The 19403-nt window shown below is 43.5% G+C and overlaps 1 protein-coding gene across 4 annotated transcripts in view; it reads left to right on the forward strand.

The window, feature by feature from the left end:
- MERTK (MER proto-oncogene, tyrosine kinase) overlaps positions 1-19403 on the forward strand; it is a 139217-nt gene that overhangs the window by 86668 nt on the left and 33146 nt on the right. For all 4 annotated transcript variants that reach the window (XM_081484885.1, XM_081484882.1, XM_081484884.1 and 1 more), the window contains 3 exons: positions 243-358; positions 10060-10243; positions 13994-14145. In XM_081484885.1, coding sequence (XP_081341011.1) covers positions 243-358; positions 10060-10243; positions 13994-14145 — 452 coding nt within the window. The remainder of the gene's footprint in view (positions 1-242; positions 359-10059; positions 10244-13993; positions 14146-19403) is intronic.

Raw genomic sequence — 19403 nt, forward strand, 5'->3', positions numbered from 1 at the left:
CAGGAGCACAGGTCTACATTCCATGTCTATGGTCCAGGCAGAGTCATCCTGTCACTGCAAGACTAATCTAGAGGCTTATATGATTACCCTCACCCAGAGGGTGGCTCCTCTTTAAAACTCCTGTTTAATTTTCCCAATCTCAAGAAGCAGACATGGGCTTGGTATTAATGCACCTGTTTGGTAGCTATGCCCTCCTGTGGTTTATAATTGTGTGTGTGGTGTGTCTTTTGTCTTTTCTGTAGCAATTCCCTCCCCACCTACCGAAGTCATGGTCCACAACAGCTCCGCACACAGCATCCTCATTTCCTGGGTCCCGGGTTTTGATGGCTACTCCCCACTCAACGATTGCAGAATTCAGGTAACCTTTCTTGATGAAGAGAAATAGCTATTTGGGGCTCAGTGACTCTGCCTGATTTTTTTTTCCTCCTGAAGAGTGGCACAGACATCAAGCTGACACCCCTATTCCGAATGCCTTGACCTCCTGCTTGCCCAGTGTCCACCAGGCATGCCTCATTTTGTGATGTTCTACCCCCTGGGGTGCTGTGCCCTTCTTTGTGCATGGTCCAGGGCCCAACTGGAGGAGAAACATGTTTCTAAGGTAGAACGTCATGAGACCAGGGAGAATGAATTTTTAAGGTACCAAAACACATCTGGCTTGTGACCAGGAGTTCAGGAAGCCGGGCATTCTCCAGCCTGGCTCCTCCTGGGTTGGTGGCCATAAAGAACAACAAGAGACTAGTCATCCTCACTACTGAATGTACCAACTCAGCCTGTTGGAAAAATTGGGGATAACAGACCTTGCAGAGTCATCTCTCACTATCTAAAACTGATATAAAATAGAACTATGAGAAATGTAGGTTAGTCACCCTAAAATGGAGGGTTCCCAGGTGGTGCAGTGGTAAAGAATCTGCCTGTCACAGCAGGAGATGCAAGAGATGCACGTTCATTCCCTGGGTCGGGAAGATCCCCTGGAGTAGGAAATGGCAACCCACTCCGGTATTCTTGCCTGGAAAGTTCCATCGACAGAGGAGCCTGGCGGTCACAGAGTCGGACATGACTGAGCATACACACACACATCCTAAAACGATACCTTGCCATGAAACAGACTCTGCTGTGAGCATTCACTTCATAAAACATGGAAGAGCAGCAGTAACGCTGTCTTTTACTGAGTGCCCACATTTGGCCTTGCATATGTTCTATCCTAGAGAATGTTCTGTGTGCCCTTGAGGAGAAGGTGTATTAGGCTATGGCTGGGTAGAGCATTTTGCAATGTCTGTTAGGTCCAGATGGTTAATATATAGTCTTGCTCACTTATTCTGTTTCCTTGTTAATCTTCTGCCTTGTGGTTTTATCTGTTATCAAAAATAGGAAATTGTGATCTCAACTATTATTTTTGAATTGTCTATTTCTCCCTTCAGTTCTCTCAACTTTTGCTTCATGTATTTCAGGACTCTGTTGTTTTAGGGAACAATAAGGCCTGTTTCCCTGTCTATGGACATAACTGTCCCTATATATGGACATAAATGAAGCATGGACCAGCCTCCCTTTTCTGAAGTACAATTTCAAGTGTACAACATAGTGGTTCAGATTTTTTATAGATTTTACTCCATTTATGTGCTGTGCTGTGCTTAGTTGCTCAGTCATGTCAGGCTTTTTTTTTTTTTTTTAATAAATTTATTTATTTTAGTTGGGGGCTAATTCAGTTCAGTCGCTCAGTCGTGTCCGACTCTTTGCGACCCCATGAATTGCAGCACGCCAGGCCTCCCTGTCCATCACCAACTCCCGGAGTCTACCCAAACCCATGTTCATCGAGTCGGTGATGCCATCCAACCATCTCATCCTCTGTCGTCCCCTTCTCCTCCCACCCCCAATCCCACCCAGCATTAGGGTCTTTTCCAATGAGTCAACCCTTCGCATGAGGTGGCCAAAGTATTGGAGTTTCAGCTTCAACATCAGACCTTCCAATGAACACCCAGGATTGATCTCTTTTAGGATGGATTGATTGGATCTCTTTGCAGTCCAAGGGACTCTCAAGAGTCTTCTCCAACACCACAGCTCAAAAGCATCAATTCTGCAGTGCTCAGCTTTCTTCACCGTCCAACTCTCACATCCATACATGACCACTGGAAAAACCATTGCCTTGACTAGACGGACTTTTGTTGGCAAAGTAATGTCTCTGCTTTTAAATATGCCATCTAGGTTGGCCATAACCTTCCTTCCAAGGAGTAAGCGTCTCTTAATTTCATGGCTGCAGTCACCATCAGCAGTGATTCTGGAGCCCAAAAAAATAAAGTCTGACACTGTTTCCACTGTTTCCCCATCTATTTCCCATGGAGTGATGGGACCAGATGCCATGATCTTAGTTTTCTGAACGTTGAGCTTTAAGCCAACTTTTTCACTCTCCTCCTTCACCTTCATCAAGAGGCTCTTTAGTTCTTCTTCACTCTCTGCCATAAGGGTGGTGTCATCCGCATATCTGAGGTTATTGATATTTCTCCCGGCAATCTTGATTCCAGCTTGTGTTTCTTCCAGCCCAGCGTTTCTCATGATGTACTCTGCATATAAGTTACTTTACAATATTGTAGTAGTTTGACTGCAGCCTGCCAGACTTCTCTGTTCATGGGGGTTCTCCAGGCAAGAATACTGGAATGGGTTGCCATGCCTTCCTCCAGGGGATCTTCCCAACCCAGGGAACAAACCTGGATCTCCTGCATGGCAGGCAGATTCTTTACCCTCTGAGCCACCAAGGAAGCCCAAGAATACTGGAGTGGGTAGCCTATCCTTTCTCTAAGGGAACTTCCTGGCCCAGGAATTGAACCAGGATCTCCTGCATTGCAGGTGGATTCTTTACCAGCTGAGCTACACAGGAAGCCGATACTCTATTTATAGTTATTATAAAACGTGGTTATATTCCCTATGTGGACTGGCCTTTTTCAAGATTGTTTCCAGTTACTGAGCTGCTTGAAGAGTCCGAGAGGATCATGAGACTCCTTCCTGTAGGAGGTTGTTATGTTCAGGGAGGCTGAGGAAAAGTACCGTTCCCCCCAACCCTGGCACCCCCGAGAAGAGTGGTTCTCAGGGTAGATGTGAGGTAGAGTAGGGTGGTTGGGAAGTCTGAAAGCACCAGGTCAGCCCTCCAAGAGGAAGATGGATCACCACAAGCTTCACTTGCTTTCTCTCTCTCTTGGCCCAGGCTTTGGGTGGCTATGGTGTGAAGAACCATCCTGAGACTGCCAAATTGCAGTCCCCTTGCCCACGTTGGATCCTGTGGTTAACCTGTTCTGTGGTTATCCTGTCTTTGTCTCACCAGCTAGCTCAGACTCCCTTCATCCATTCTCCTCTCCATCTCTTCAGGTTTAGCAAATAGAAACACAGTTACTTTATAAGATAATGACACTGCTGATTTTGTGTCATACCTATACCCATAATTATTGCTTGTCTATTTGAATTTCATTGTAGCAGCCATAAATAGACTCCCCACATCCAAGGGCAGGAGCACTGGCTATGCTTCACTGGACTGGCCGTGTGAAGATATCCCACGTCTAAGGCCAAAGGAGAACCCCCAGCAAAATGGTAGGAGGGACGAATTCGCATTTAGAATCAAACCCCATTCCCACCAGAGACGCTCAGAGGGCTCAAACAAACCTTGTGCATACCAGGACCCAGGGACCCCACAGAGACTGAGACAGAACTGTGTTTGAGCGTCTCCTGTGGAGGTACAGGTCGGTGGTGGTCTGCCGCAGGGACAGGGGCACTGGATGCAGCAGACTTGGGTATGGCATAAGCCCTCTTGGAGGAGGTAGCCATTAACCCTACAATAGAGCTTCCAGAACTTACATAGGACTGGGGAAAAGACTCTTGGTGGGTACAAACAGACCTTGTGCACCAGGACCCAGGAGAAAGGAACAGTGACCTCACAGGAGACTGTCCCGGACTTGCCTGTGGGTGTCTGGGAGTCTCTGGCGGAAGCATGGGTCAGTGGTGGCCTGCTGCAGGGTTGGGGGCACTGAGTGTAGCAGTACATGCCTGGGATCTTTTGAGGGAGGTCACCATTATCTTCATTACCTCCACCATAGTTTGGCCCCAGGTAAACAGCAGGAAGGGAACACAGCCCCGCCCATCAACAAAAAATTGGATTAAAAATTTACTGAGCATGGCCCCCGCATCAGAACAAGACCCAGTTTCCCCCTCAATCAGTCTCTCCCATCAGGAAGCTTCCAAAAGCCTCTTATCTTTCTCCATCAGAGGGCAGACAGACTGAAAGCCACAATCACAGAAAACTAACCAATCTAATCACATGGACCACTGCCTTGTCTAACTCAATGAAACTATGAGCAATGCCATGTAGGGCCACCCAAGATGGAGGGGCCTTGGTAGAGAGTTCTGACAAAATGTGGTCCACTGGAGAAGGGAATGGCAAACCACTTCAGTATTCTTGCCTTGAGAACCCCATGAACAGTCTGAAAAGGCAAAAAGATAGGACAATGAAAGATGAACTCCCCAGGTCGGTAGGCGCCCAATATGCTACTGGAAATCAGTGGAGAAATAACTCCAGAAAGAATGAAGAGATGGAGCCAAAGCAAAAACAGCACACAGTTGTGGACGTGACTGGTGATGGAAGCAAGGTCTGATGCTGTAAAAAGCAATATTGTATAGGAGCCTGGAATGTTAGGTCCATGAATCAAGGCAAATTGGAAGTGGTCAAACCGGAGATGGCAAGAGTGAACGCTGACATTTTAGGAATCAGTGAACTAAAATGGAGTGGAATGGGTAAATTTAACTCAGATGACCATTATATCTATTACTGTGGGCAAGAATCCCTTAAAAGAAATGGAGTAGCCATCATGGTCAACAAAAGAGTCCGAAATGCAGTACTTGGATGCAATCTCAAAAACGACAGAATGATCTCTGTTTCCAAGGCAAACCATTCAATATCACAGTAATCCAAGTCTATGCCCCAACCAGTAATGCTGAAGAAGCTGAAGTTGAACGGTTTCATGAAGACCTACAAGACCTTCTAGAATTAACACCCAAAAAACATGTCCTTTTCACCATAGGAGACTGGAATGCAAAAGTAGGAAATCAAGAAACACCTGGAGAAACAGGCAAATTTGGCCTTGGAGTACAGAATGAAACAGGGCAAAGGCTAATAGAGTTCTGCCAAGAGAACGCACTGGTCATAGCAAACACCCTTTTCCAACAATACAAGAGAAGACTCTACACATGGGCATCACCAGATGGCCAACACCAAAATTAGACTGATTATATTCTTTTCAGCCAAAGATGGAGAAGCTCTATACAGTCAGCAAAAACAAGACCAGGAGCAGACTGTGGCTCAGATCATGAACTGCTTATTGCCAAATTCAGACTTAAATTGAAGAAAGTAGGGAAAACCACTACACCATTCAGGTATGACCTAAATCAAATCCCTTATGATTATACAGTGGAAGTGAGAAATAGATTTAAGGGACTAGATCTGATGGACAGAGTGCCTGATGAACTGTGGACAGAGGTTCGTGACATTGTACAGGAGACAGGGATCAAGACCATCCCCATGGAAAAGAAATGCAAAAAAGCAAAACGGCTGGCTGAGGAGGCCTTACAAATAGCTGTGAAAAGAAAGGAAGCCAAAAGCAAAGGAGAAAATGAAAGATATACCCATTTGAATGCAGAGTTCCAAAGAATAGCAAGGAGAGATAAGAAAGCCTTCCTCAATGATCAATGCAAAGAAATAGAGGAAAACAATAGAACAGGAAAGACTAGAGATCTCTTCTAGAAAATTAGATCTACCAAGGGAACATTTCATGCAAAGATGGGCTCAATAAAGGACAGAAATGGTATGGACTTAACAGAATCAGAAGATATTAAGAAGAGGTGGCAAGAATACACAGAAGAACTGTACAAAAAAGATCTTCACAACCCAGATAATCACGATGGTATGATCACTCACCTAGAGCCAGACATCCTGGAATGTGAAGTCAAGTGGGCCTTAGGAAGCATCACTACGAACAAAGCTAGTGGAGGTGATGGAATTCCAGTTGAACTATTTCAAATCCTAAAAGATGATGCTGTGAAAGGGCTGCACTCAATATGCCAGCAAATTTGGAAAACTCAGCAGTGGCCACAGGATTGGAAAAGCTCAGTTTTCATTCCAATCCCAAAGAAAAGCAACGCCAAAGAATGCTCAAACTACCGCACAATTACGCTCATGTCACATGCTAGCAAAGTAATGCTCAAAATTCTCCAAGCCAGGCTTCAATAATACGTTAGTCTGAACTCCCAGATGTTCAAGCTGGTTTTAGAAAAGGCAGAGGAACCAGAGACCAAATTGCCAACATCCACTGGATCATCAAAAAAGCAAGAGAGTTCCAGAAAGACATCTGTTTCTGCTTTATTGACTATGCCAAAGCCTTTGACTGTGTGGATCACAATAAACTGTGGAAAATTCTGAAAGAGATGGGAATACCAGACCACCTGACCTTTGTCTTGAGAAACCTGTATGCAGGTCAGGAAGCAACAGTTAGAACTGGACATGGAACAACAGACTGGTTCCAAATAAGAAAAGGAGTACGTCAAAGCTGTGTATTGTCACCCTACTTATTTAACTTATATGCAGAGCACATCATGAGAAATGCTGAGCTGGATGAAGCACAAGCTGGAATTAAGATTGCCGGGAGAAATATCAATAACCTCAGATAGGCAGATGACACCACCCTTATGGCAGAAAGTGAAGAAGAACTAAAGAGCCTCTTGATGAAAGTGAAAGAGGAGAGTAAAAAAGGTGGCTTAAAGCTTAACATTCAGAAAACAAAGATCATGGCATCTGGTCCCATCGCTTCATGGGAAATAGATGGGGAAACAGTGGAAACAGTGTCAGACTTTATTTTTGGGGGCTCCAAAATCACTGCAGATGATGACTGCGGCCATGAAATTAAGAGACGCTTACTCCTTGGAAGAAAAGTTTTGACCAACCTAGCCAGCATATTAAAAAACAGAAACATTACTTTGCCAACAAAGGTCCGTCTAGTCAAGGCTATGGTTTTTCCAGTAGTCCTGTTTGGATGTGAGAGTTGGACTATAAAGAAAGCTGAGTACTGAAGAATTGATGCTTTTGAACTGTGGTGTTGGACTATAAAGAAAGCTGAGTACTGAAGAATTGGTGCTTTTGAACTGTGGTGTTGGAGAAGACTCTTGAGAGTCCCTTGGACTGCACGGAGATCCAACCAGTCCATCCTAAAGGAAATCAGTTCTGAATATTCATTGGAAGGACTGATGCTGAAGTTGAAACTCCAATACTTTGGTCACCTGATGTGAAGAACTGACTCATTTGAAAAGACCCCGATGCTGGGAAAGATTGAAGCCAGGAGGAGAAGAGGACAACAGAGGATGAGATGGTTGGTCGGCATCACTGACTCAATGAAGATGAGTTTGAGTAAACTCCGGGAGTTGGTGATGGACAGGGAGGCTGGTGTGCTACAGTCCATGGGATTGCAAAGAATCAGACACGACTGAGCAATTGAACTGAACTGAACTGAACTGATCTAAACTTTAAATATAACTAGGTGTTCTGTATTTTCTCTGGCTGTCCTAGCGAGGTTGGTCAGAATTGGCTCTACAAGTTATATTCTTTTATGTTGTTTTTTTAATATATTGGAATATAATTGCTTTACAATGTTGTGTTAGTTTCTGCTGTACAACAACATGAATTGGCTAATTGTATACATATATCTCTCAGCCAACCCCCCATTCCACCCCTCTAGGTCATCACAGAGCACCAAGCTGTTGATTAACAGTGTATTCCCATTTCTGAAGGGCCCAAGTATAGTTTTGTAGCAGATTCCCAGTTCATTGCGATTTTAAACTCTGACTGAGTGACACATGAATGCTTTGGATGAGGCTCAGTTCCATGCACTAGCAGGACACACCCTCTCACTTCCTGTAGTCCCGACGTTGGTTTCATTCTTCACCCATGTTTGGGCTCTGGACTCTGTTTCTATTTTCACCTCTCCCACATACATCTTATTGTTTCGTGGCCCAGGACCCACCAGGCACTGTTACAGAAACCCCGGCTTCTCCCGGGAGCATGCCCTTAAAGAGCGTCTCTGTGACTGGCAACAGTCCGGCGCACTGCTCTGAAATGCAGAGGGTGGGGAGCCAGGGTTTCTTGGCCTTAGTTCCAGTGCTTGGTCACCAGGAAGTAGGTGCAGACTTTAAAGTGAAGAAACAAAAGGTAATTTCTGCCAACAGCCACCAGCGAGGTAAGCACTCAGCTCCTGGGTTCTCCTCTGGTGGCTCCTCAGGCTGATGGGTTCCGTCTTGTCGCCCGGTGGATTCTGTGGGTCTGAGTCAGACGTGAGACTCAACCCCAGTGCCCCGCCACATCGTATCCACTGGAGGATTTAGAATTCCAGAATGTCAGCTTGTGGCCCGTTGACCTAAATTTCAAACATATATCTCCTGAAATAACAAGATTGTATATCTACACCCTATAATTTCAAGCCCATTATTATCAGGAATACATTTTGTGGGTTTAAGATTTTTTTCCCAAATTGTTCTTGGTGACTTCTGTTTTGTCCAATACTATTTAGTCTTTTCTGATTTTTATCAGAACAACATGCTTTAGAAATACTGAAAAATATGCACTGAAGGCTTTCCTGGTGGCTCAAACAGTGACAAATATGCCTGCAATGCAGGACACCCAGCTTCGACCCCCGGGTCGGGAAGATTCCCTGGAGGAGGGCATGGCAATTCACTCCAGTATTCCTGCCTGGAGAATTCCCTGGATAGAGGAGCCTGGTGGCTACAGTCCATGGGGTCGCAAGGGGTCAGACATGACTGAACGACTAACACTGTCACTTCACTTTCAAAAACTACAGTGAAGGAAGACTCTGCATGATCCCTATCCCCAGATAAGAGGTTTCCAAGGGAAAAGCTGGAAGTTTCCATAAGACTAGATTTGCTGGGGATTCCCCCTCTTGCCTATACATACAGAAGACATCTGGAGAGGGATATGGAGAGAGTGCTGATGTTTATGGAGGGAAAGATGGGGTATAAGGACTCAGAAGAAAGAGCTGATGGGTTTTCTAAAGATTTGGAAAAAAGCTTGTTGCTGCTGCTGTTGCTGCTAAGTTGCTTCAGTCGTGTCTGACTCTGTGTGACCCCATAGACGGCAGCCCACCAGGCTTTGCCATCCCTGGGATTCTCCAGGCAAGAATGCTGGAGTGGGTTGCCATTTCCTTCTCCAGTGCATGAAAGAGAAAAGGGAAAGTGAAGTCGCTCAGTGGTGTCCGACTCTTAGCGACCCCATGGACTGTAGCCTACCAGGCTCCTCCATCCATGGGATTTTCCAGGCAAGAGTAATGGAATGCGGTGCCATTGCCTTCTCCGAAAGCTTATTGGGTAAAGTGCAAATGATCCTTTCCTATATCTCTCCACCAAAAATGCCATAAAATCTGCATTATCTGTGTGTGCTTTTGGAGTTGAGTTTATATTGGAGTGGGAATTGGGGGGTAAGAATAAAGGACATGCTCAGATTAGCCTCAAGACAACAGCAGAATTCCTCAGGTTACATAATGAAATACAGATTTTTTTTTTTTTTTTTTTTAAATTAAGTGTCTCATCTTCTAAAGTAGGATTTGGGAAATGTTCTCTTTAAAGGGTCAGATTGTATATATTTCAGGTCGTTGTTGTACATTATGTGAAACAACTGGGAAAAAAGATCAAGAATTAAAGTGATTCTGAGAGAGGAAAAGCTACTTTTCTTTTTGGTTAAATGTAAATTATAAGGATGATAATGTTAAGATGATGATTTATTTGCTCTGTTACCTGCCACGGTGAGAACACTTACTTCAGGCATTTTTCGTCAGGTTCCCAACTGTTGCTCACGTAAGTAGCATGATTAGCACACTGGTGGGAAATTTAGGGTGTGACCGGAAAGGAAGCAGGCACTTCCGCTCAGTGCAGAGGAAGGGCCGTGCACACTGAGTGCACTAATGCCCCAAGTGTAACATTCCTACTACCTTACTAATGCCTGGTCCACAATTTTCACTCTTCATTCAGGTCAGGGAAGTTGAGCCGCTGAGTCACGGCCCAGTCATGACATTTAACACCTCGGCTTCACCACATCTGTATCAAATCGAGCAGCTGCAGGCTCTGGCGAATTACAGCATCGCTGTGTCCTGCATGAATGAAGTCGGCTGGTCTGCAGTGAGCCCTTGGATTCTGGCCAGCACAACTGAAGGAGGTAATTCCTGAGGTTCAGAAATGAATATTGTGCCTGATGGCATGTGATGAAATAAATCCTTCCTGATGGACTGGTTCAGAGTTTAACTTTTGTTTGTGTGGCCTTTGTCTCTGGGAGAGAATTGTATGGGGATGACCAATGAAAATGGGAAAGATGTTTCCTTCCATATAGTAAGCTCCCTACATACAAACCTTTAAGTTGCGAACTTTCAAAGATACAAACTTGCAGAACCTGTGCAATCAATGTCAGGCAGCTTGCCCTCCATCTTCTATTGCCGACGATCCTTCAGCTCTACCATCTCCCACCTCCTCTCCCTCCTTCCGTCAGTAACTCTTCTTGCCTGTTCACTGGATGTTGGCCCCTGTGTGCCAGCTGCTGTACTGTACTACTGTACTTTTTAAAACATGAAAAATGTTTTATTTTTGGTTTGCTTTTCTATGTATTACTTGTATGAAAAGAATTATTGTAGGTTGAGGGAGTTAGAGAAGGCGAGGTTCGGAAAAAGAACGAGACCGGCACTTTACAGGAACAGATCACCTTCAATGAGGCAAGAAGGGGCAGCAGTCAGATTAGTGAGCTGCTGCACTAACCCAAGAAAAGAGTAAGTGTATATAGGCATATATGTGGAAAGCTACTGTGTTAAGGGGGCCTCCTCTTCTCCAAGGTTGTTCAGAGTAGTTATCTCTTAAACGGCTGGGGCAAGGAATTCTGGACGTCAGCCGGAGGCTGGACTAGCTGGGAGCTGGGCATAATCAACCTTAATCAACCTTAATGTCCATTTTTTTCTTCAGGTGATAGAGTTCTTTGTTTTGCATAGAATGGTGGGGAGGACCCCAAGGGGAGTTTTAACTCCAGGCTATTTTGAGCCGTGTAACTTTCCTTCCATTATAAACCTATTACAGTACAGTACTATATAGCCAATTGTGTTAGTTGGGTACCTAGGCTAACTTTGTTGGACTTACAAACAAATTGGATTTATAAACGCCCTCTCAGAGAAAGAACTTGTTGGTGTGTAGGGGACTTACTGTATTTGAAAAGGGTTTAGTGACAAACCTTATGCTTACTATGTATAGGTGATGTTTTCTTTTATATAGGAAGATATTAATAGTAGCACACTCTTTATAGCATATATTAATTAAAATATAACTGCTTCCCAGGTGGCATTAGTGAGAACTTGCCTGCCAATGCAGGAGATGTAAGAGATGCCCTTCGATCCCTCAGTTTGGAAGATCCCCTGGAGAAGGAAATGGCAACCCACTCCAGTATTCTTTTCTGGACAATCCCATGGACAGAGGATCCTGGCAGACTGTGGTCCATTGGGTCACAAAGAGTCAGACATGACTGAAGTGTCTTAGCATGAAGCATACATGAAAGTTATTACTCATAGCATCAAAGTCAAGAAACTAATAAATAATGAAGGTAGCTAATGTTCAAGAAGCACCTACTACGTGCCAGTGACCATCTTAGGTACTTTATATGCATTATTTCATTAGCTCCTCGTAGCAACCGTATGAAGTAGGTGCTGTTGGTTTTATATTATTTTCTCATAGCAAATTTTATTTGTATCTGTAAACTTTCTGTGTACTGCTTTTGATTTCCAAGATCTGACATTTTTTCTATGAACATTGAAGTGAATTTTGTATTATAGTTATGTTAGATTTCAATTGTACAGTTTCTATTATTTCTCAGGTTAGAGTTCTGGATTGCTTAGAGTCTCTTTCCTGCCCTGAACTCCCATCTTACCTAATCAGTGCTCTAATTTTAATACAGACTGTGGGAAAGGTCTAGAGCACAAATTGTAGGGCTTAATCCTTGCACAAATGAAACTAGTGCCAAAGTTGTAAAATATCTTAAATGAGGAAGAAAAACCTTTGAGAATGATTTTTATATGCTGTTTCATTTTTATTCGGTTCAAAATATTAACATTTTCTGGTTTCTGTTTTGATTTCTTCTTTGAGCCATTAGTTATTTAGGTGTCTAATGTAATTTCCAAAATATTTAAGGGGTTTTCCAGAGATCTTTGTATGACTGACTTCTAATTTCATTCTACTGGGATCAAAGAACATAATTTGTGTTGCTTGAATCCTTCGATATTTATCAAGACTCATTTCATGGTCCAGATCGTGGTGTACCCTGATAAATGTTCAGTGTGAACTTGAAGAGAATGTGCATCCTGCTCTAATTAGATGGTTTTTGTTGTTGTTGTTCAGTTGCTCAGTCATGTCCAGCTCTTTGTGACTCCATGGACTGCAGCACTCCAGGATTCCCTGTCCATCACCATCTCCTGGAGTTTGCTCAAACTCATGTCCATTGAATCGGTGATGCCATCCAACCATCTTGTCCTCTGTTGCCCCTTCTCCTCCTGCCTTCATTCTTTTCCAGCTTCATGGTCTTTTCCAATGAGTCAGTTCTTCGAATCGGGTGGCTAAAATATCAGCTTCAGCATCAGTCCTTCTGAGTGAATATTCAGGGTTGATTTCCTTTAGGGTTGACTGGTTTGATCTCCTTGCAGTCCAAGGGACGCTCAAGAGTCTTCTCCAGCACCACAGTTTGAAAACATCAGTTCTCCAGTGCTCAGCCTTCTTTATGCTCCAACTCTCACATCTGAACATGAATACTGGAAAAAGCATAGCTTTGACCATATGGCCCTTTGTCAGCAAAATGATATCTTTGCTTTTTAGTATGCCTGTCTAGGTTTGTCGTAGACAGAGTGTTCTATAAATGTCAACTTGGTCAGGTTTATTGATAGTGTTTTTCAAACTGTATTCTTAATGACTTGCTGCTTCCTTTTTCTATCAATTATGTAGACAAGTGCATTAAAATCTGCAATTATAATGGTGAATTTATCTGTTTTTATTTGCAGGTCTAGCAGTTCAGATATTTTAAAGTGCTGTTGTTGTTTTTTAATTTGGGACCCAACTATTTTCTTATTTATTTATTTGACTGTGCTGGGTCTCCATTGCAGCAGGTGGGATCTTTAGCTGTGGCATGTGGGATCCAGCTCCCTGACCGGGGGTTGAATCTAGGCCCCCTGCATTGGGAGAATGGAGCCTTAGCCACTGCACCACCAGAGAAGTCCCTGAAGTTATGTTATTTTTGGCATAAATGTTTAATATTACTGTGCTTTCTGCATAAATTGGCCACTTTATCATTATGAAATTATTTTCTTTATTTTTGGTATTAATAGTATTATTTGTGACATCTATTTTATCTGATATTAATATAGCCATTTTAGCTCTCTTTTGATTACATGGTATATCATTTATTCATACTTATTTTAACTTGTTTGTATCTTTATATTTGATGTGTGTTTCATATCAGGAGTACTTTACGTCACAATTTTTGCCTTTGAATTGGGATAGTTAGCCCAATAAAATGTAATGGTATCATTCATATGGATAGACATGTTGTTGTTTAGTCACTAAGTCATGTCTGACTCTTTTGTGACCCCATGGACTGTAGCCTGCCCCGCTTCTCTTTCCATGGGATTTCCCAAGCAAGAATACTGGAGTGGGTTACCATTGCCTTCTCCATCTCCTGCATTGGCAGGTAGGGGTTTTTTTGTGTTTTTATTTTTGTAATCACTGAGCCACCAGAGAAGGCCATGGATAGATTTACATCTATCACATTTTCTATTGGTTCTGTCTATAACTTGGTCCACTTTCTTCTTCTTTTGGATTCGTTGAATGTTTTTTATTCTATGTGCATTTCTTCATAGCTCCTCATACTTCTCCCCTTTTCCTTTTGTAGCCCCGTCAGTAGCACCTCTGAACGTCACCATGTTTCTGAATGAGTCCAGCAACAAGGTGGCCATCAGATGGATCAAGCCTCCCATTAAGCGGCAGGACGGGGATCTGGTGGGCTATCACATCTCTCATGTGTGGCAGAATGCAGAGACATCTGTAAGTCTGAACTGTAACAAGGTGCTCTTGTCTCCTTGGATTTGTTGCTTTAGGAACTTTCTTTTTGTAGTAACAAGACCTGATGTTCCTGGGTTAGGCAAGGCACCTTCCAGTGGGAGATAAACAATGTTAAAAATTGCTGGCTTGCTGAGTTGCTCGGTTGTGTCCAACTCTTTGTGACCCTATGGACCAGAGCCCACCAGGCTCCTCTGTTTATGGGATTTTTCTGGCAAGAATACTGGAGTGGGTTGCTATTTCCTCCTCCAGGGGATCTTCCCAACCCATAGGGATCGAACTCATGTCTCCTACGTCTCCTGCATTGCAGGCAGATTCTTTACTCGCTGAGCCACTGGGGAAAAATTAGAAGTGCCTAAAAAGTTAAATTCCATTTGGAGCTTTCCTCACTGACTCTTCATCCATTCATTTATTTCCTCAGTCAATGCAAATAGGACTCATCCCCTGTTATCATCTAATTGTTGCCTTCAAAAAATTTAGGCTCTCTGAGGAAAATAGTGAATTACTCAGAGGAGTTGCAGGGCTTAGCAGTCCTACAGTTTATATTGGGCTTCCCTGGTAGCTCAGCTGGTGAAGAATCTGCCTGCAATGCAGGAGACCCTGGTTCAATTCCTGGGTTGGGAAGATCCCCTGGAGAAGGGATAGGTTACTCACTCTAGTATTCTTTGGCTTCCCTGGAGAAGGGAAGGCTACAATTTATAGCCTCTTGAAAATTCAAGAAGATGCTTTTCTGAAAACTATTGTCAGGGAAGAATCTCAGCCTCCTAGCGGTTGGCAGAGAGTAACTAGACTCCAAAGGGGAAGGTTATACAAGCAAGCAGGTGGCATGACACAGCTCTGTAGGACATACTGTATAGCATAGCTTTGTTAAACGTGACTCCAGTCAAACCCACGGAGACATTTGATTTTGATTGCCGTGAGGTCTAAAGATGCGGGGAACAGCTATGGTGGGACCATCTGATCCAAGGCAGAAATGAGGGAGGGGCAGCCAACAATAGTTGGGTGGACAGCTCCCAGACAGGATCCCCTCCGTCTTGGGAAAGGAAGGGGGTTGAAGTGTCACTGACTTCTCATGAAACAGACTATCCGTAGAAGAGCAGATGCACTGGCTTCATCCTTAAGACTGTCTCTTCTTTACCACCATCATGGAAAGCATGGTTCTTTTGTATTGTCACATTCCTGATCCATCTAATAACCCTGGTGATAGCTCAGACTTCAGCATCCTCGTGGCGTTTGTACAGAGCATCACATGAAAGTTAATACAATGTCTTGGCATGAGAGAGGGATGGAATGAACAGCTGCACTGACTGATGATGTCCAAGCTTTGTGGAGTCATTTTCAACCTCAGGTCATCCAGCTTTAACCAAAACTTCTATCTTTCAGAAGAACAATTGGGATTTATTCTTTTTTTTCCTGCCTCAGTTTACCTCTCAGGAAAGCACACCGTTGGAAGCAGTCAGTGATGGTAAAGGAAGAAGGCTTAGAAATCCATGGCTTCTTCTGCCTGGTAGTGAATGATAACAGGATGCTATTTGTACCAGTCAAAACCCTGCTTAAGAGTTGCGGATATGAGAGAAGCAGTCCTCGTTTCCTGGTTTTTGGTTTCAAAGCATTTGTGCAAGGTGCCTATTGATTACAGTTCCTTACTGACTGAGTCAGGGGAGTCAAATACCTCTCAGAGGAAAGTTCTTTTTTACAATGCTACATTCTTAATAGAGACACATGAAGCTCTGATGATTGAGTTCTGATTCAGTAGGAACTTTCTCTGATTGACCGAAGATAGTGATTCTCAGCAGACACTTGAGTGATCAAGAAACAAACCAGTTTTTTTCAAGGGCTGCAGGCTGGGCTTCCCTGGTGGCTCAGCGGTGGAGAATTCGCCTGCCAATTCAGGAGACGTAGTTCCTGGTCCGAGAAGATGCCACATTCCTTGGAGCAACTAAGTAAGTGCACCACAACTATACAGCCTGTGCTCTAGAGCCTGGAAACTGCAATTACTGAGCTCATGTGTCGCAACTACAGAAGCCCTCGAGCCCTAGAGCCTGTGCTCAGCCACAAGAGATGCCACCGAAATGACATATCTGTGCACCCCAACTAGAGAGTAGCCCCCGCTGTCCACAACTAGAGAAAAGCCCGCACAGCAACAAAGACCTAGTGCAGCCAAAAATAAAGAAATAAGTAAACTACAGAGAGAAAAAGGCCTAGTGATGGGAGTTAAAATTCCAAATAAATAAAGAGGAAAAGTGTTAGTCACTCAGTTTTGTCCAGCTCTTTTCAATCCCATGGACTGTAGCCCACCAGGCCCTTCTGTCCATGGAATTCTCCAGGCAAGAAAACTAGAGTGGGTTGCCATTTCCTTCTCCAGGAGATCTTCCCAACCCAGGGATCAAACTCGAATCTGCTGTGGCTCCTACATTTCAGGCAGATTCTTTACCTTCTAAGCCACCAGAAGAGCCCAAAGAGGAAGAGAAAGCAAATTAAAAAAAAAAAAATAGCTGTAGGTCATCCTATCTTTTTTTCCCCTGGTGTAAGTCAAAGATACTTCTTTAGAGGGGACCCTGGCACTGATGAGTGCTAAAGGGCGAGAGTGATGAAAGCCTTCAGAATGATGCCACCAGAGATCCTTATGCAGTGGCATGAAAACAGTCCCACAAGAACAAGCAAGAGAACAATACGGCACAGTTGGGGCTGTGGCCTTTCCGCATTGCCTCCTGGGAGATGCTGGATTTTCCCAGCGGGAGGGTCATTTGCATTGTTCTCATGCTCTACTCTGCTTCACTACAGTCTCAAGACAACAAAAGACTTACTGGATTACTTTAGTTTGGGTAACATTCTCTGAGGCAGCTAAGCTCCCAGCTGTCCAGCCGAGAACATGCGTGCTTTGTTGCTCAGTCATGTCCAACTCTTTGTGACCCCATGGACTATAGCCCACCAGGCTCCTCTGTCCTTGGGGTTTTCCAGGGAAGAACACTGGAGTGGGTGGCCAAGTCCTCCTCCAGGGGATCTTCCGACCCAGGGATGGAACCTGGGTCTCCTGCGTTGCAGAAGGGATTCTTTACCGTCTGAGCCACCAGCTGCTGGAGACAAAGAAGACCACTGAAGAGAAGCTCTCCCTCAGAGGAACCTAGAACCTCCGTCTGAACTGAAGCTTGAAATGAACTCTGTATCCATCCCTTAGGTTCCCTAATCTGCCTTCATTTCCACAGAGCAAGAGTTTGACACAGCTTCCCCTGAAAATTGTCCTTTCATTTTCATTTTAAGAAAATTGTTATTGGGACTTCCCTGGTGGTCCAGTGGTTAAGACTCCACCCTTCCACCGCAGGGGGCACTGGGTTGATCCCTGTTTGAGGAACTAAGATCCAACATATCGCAGGGCACCACCAAAAAATAAAAACAAAAGGGGGATGGACATGTACACTCTGCTGTATTTAAAATGGATAACCAGCAAGGTCTTACTGTCCAGCACAGGGAACTCTGCTCAGTGTTACGTGGCAGCTGGGATGGGAGGGGAGTTTGTGGGAGAACTGATACATGTATATGTATGGCTGAGTCCCTTTGCTGTCCACCTGCAACTGTCACAACATTGTTAATCATCTATACTCCAATATAAAGTAAAAAGTTTTAAAAAGAGAAAAAAAAAAACTGTTACTAAAGCTGCATTTTCTTTATGCAAAGTGATGAAATTGGATATTTTGGAAGATATTCCAACTTACTACTCTAATAAAGATTTTTTTTTCGGTATAGAATTTCAGAACTTTCTTGAAGTAGTCTTTGGGTGGGTTTACAGTTTGCTGAAAACTGTAATAACCCACCAAAATTTTCAAAGTTTGTACCTTCATTATCTTACAACTGTTGTGTCACTTTCACACTAAGAAACTCCTGATATTTATTATATGGACATTTTCTATATCTTTTATATACATATATATATATGCATGGCTGTGCTGGGTCTTAGTTGCTGCATATGGGATCTAGTTCCCTTATCAGGGATCGAATCTGGGTCGCCTGGTTTGGAAGCATGGAGTCTTAGCCCTGGACCACCAGGGAAGTTCCCATTTTCTGTATCTTGATGAAAATTTCAACTTATTTTGTTCTCTGTTTCTTGCTATCCCTTGCCTTCTAAATCAAAGCTTAAAATATAAAGGTCAGGATCAAGTAAAATCTGTTCTCCTTTAAGTTGGAACTGTGCCTTCCTCATCTTTGCACCATCTGAACACAGGACCTTGAACTTGCTTTGTAGGCATTAATGGCACTACGGACTTCATGCATGGTCCTGGCTGACATCTAAACCAGAAGGACATCTAAATCTTCTCTCTGTGAAGGGGACAGTCTTTTGATGAATGTGGACTAGTATTTCTTGTCCCATTCCCATTCCCATGAAGTGTCTGTAGACCTGTGAGAATTCAGTGAGAAGATAAGTTTATAAAAATATTGCATATTATAAGCCCTTCTTCAAGACCCACAGTATATACTGGCAAGTTCAAGGCTCTCCAGTGTTCTACAGTAAATAAATCTGTTTACCTTTGACTTATACACAAAGAGTCAGACACGGCTTAGTGACTGAACAACAACTTTTGACTCAGAATTGCCCGAACCATAGACAGAGACTCACACAAAATTTATTTCCTGTGCCAGAGAGCATCATGATAGTTGAGGTTTGGAAGCAAAGGAGAAAGTACTCTATAAGCACTTACTTCTGGTTTGTTTTTCAAACATCTCCCCCCACACCCTCTCCCCATGTTTTAACGGCTCAAGTGGCACAGCAGTGGCTTTAAAACAAGATAAATAAGTAAGGCCAGATTGTTTTAAGTGGAGCACATTTTCTCTGGGAGAGAAAGTGTCAGTGCCCTCCTAAATGTCGGTTTTAGTCACACCTCTTAGAATCACAAGGAACAGGAGCCCATGCATGCTAGCTCAAGGAAATGGTGGGTGGTCAGTGTCAAGGTTCAGTGCAGGTCCTGGGCAGTGCTCTGTGGGGCTTGAGGGCGGGGGTCTTGAGTAGACAGTATTTTTTTTTCTTCACGTGCTTTATAATTTTCTCAGAAAAGTTAAATCTTTATCTACTGTATTCCCACAATTTCAGAAAAGAGAGCAATGCAACCATTGGGATAGTGGAGCGTTAATTTTTCATCTCATACAGTAATGAAGTCATACAATGATGCAATGGTGCAATGTCCTAACTCAATGTAACTTTTCATTACATTTTAAAAAATTTATTTTTAACTGGAGGATAATTGCTTTAT

Source organism: Giraffa tippelskirchi, chromosome 4, assembly GCF_054371585.1.
Source record: "Giraffa tippelskirchi isolate mGirTip1 chromosome 4, T2T-mGirTip1v1.2.pri, whole genome shotgun sequence".
Taxonomy (NCBI): Eukaryota; Metazoa; Chordata; class Mammalia; order Artiodactyla; family Giraffidae; genus Giraffa; species Giraffa tippelskirchi.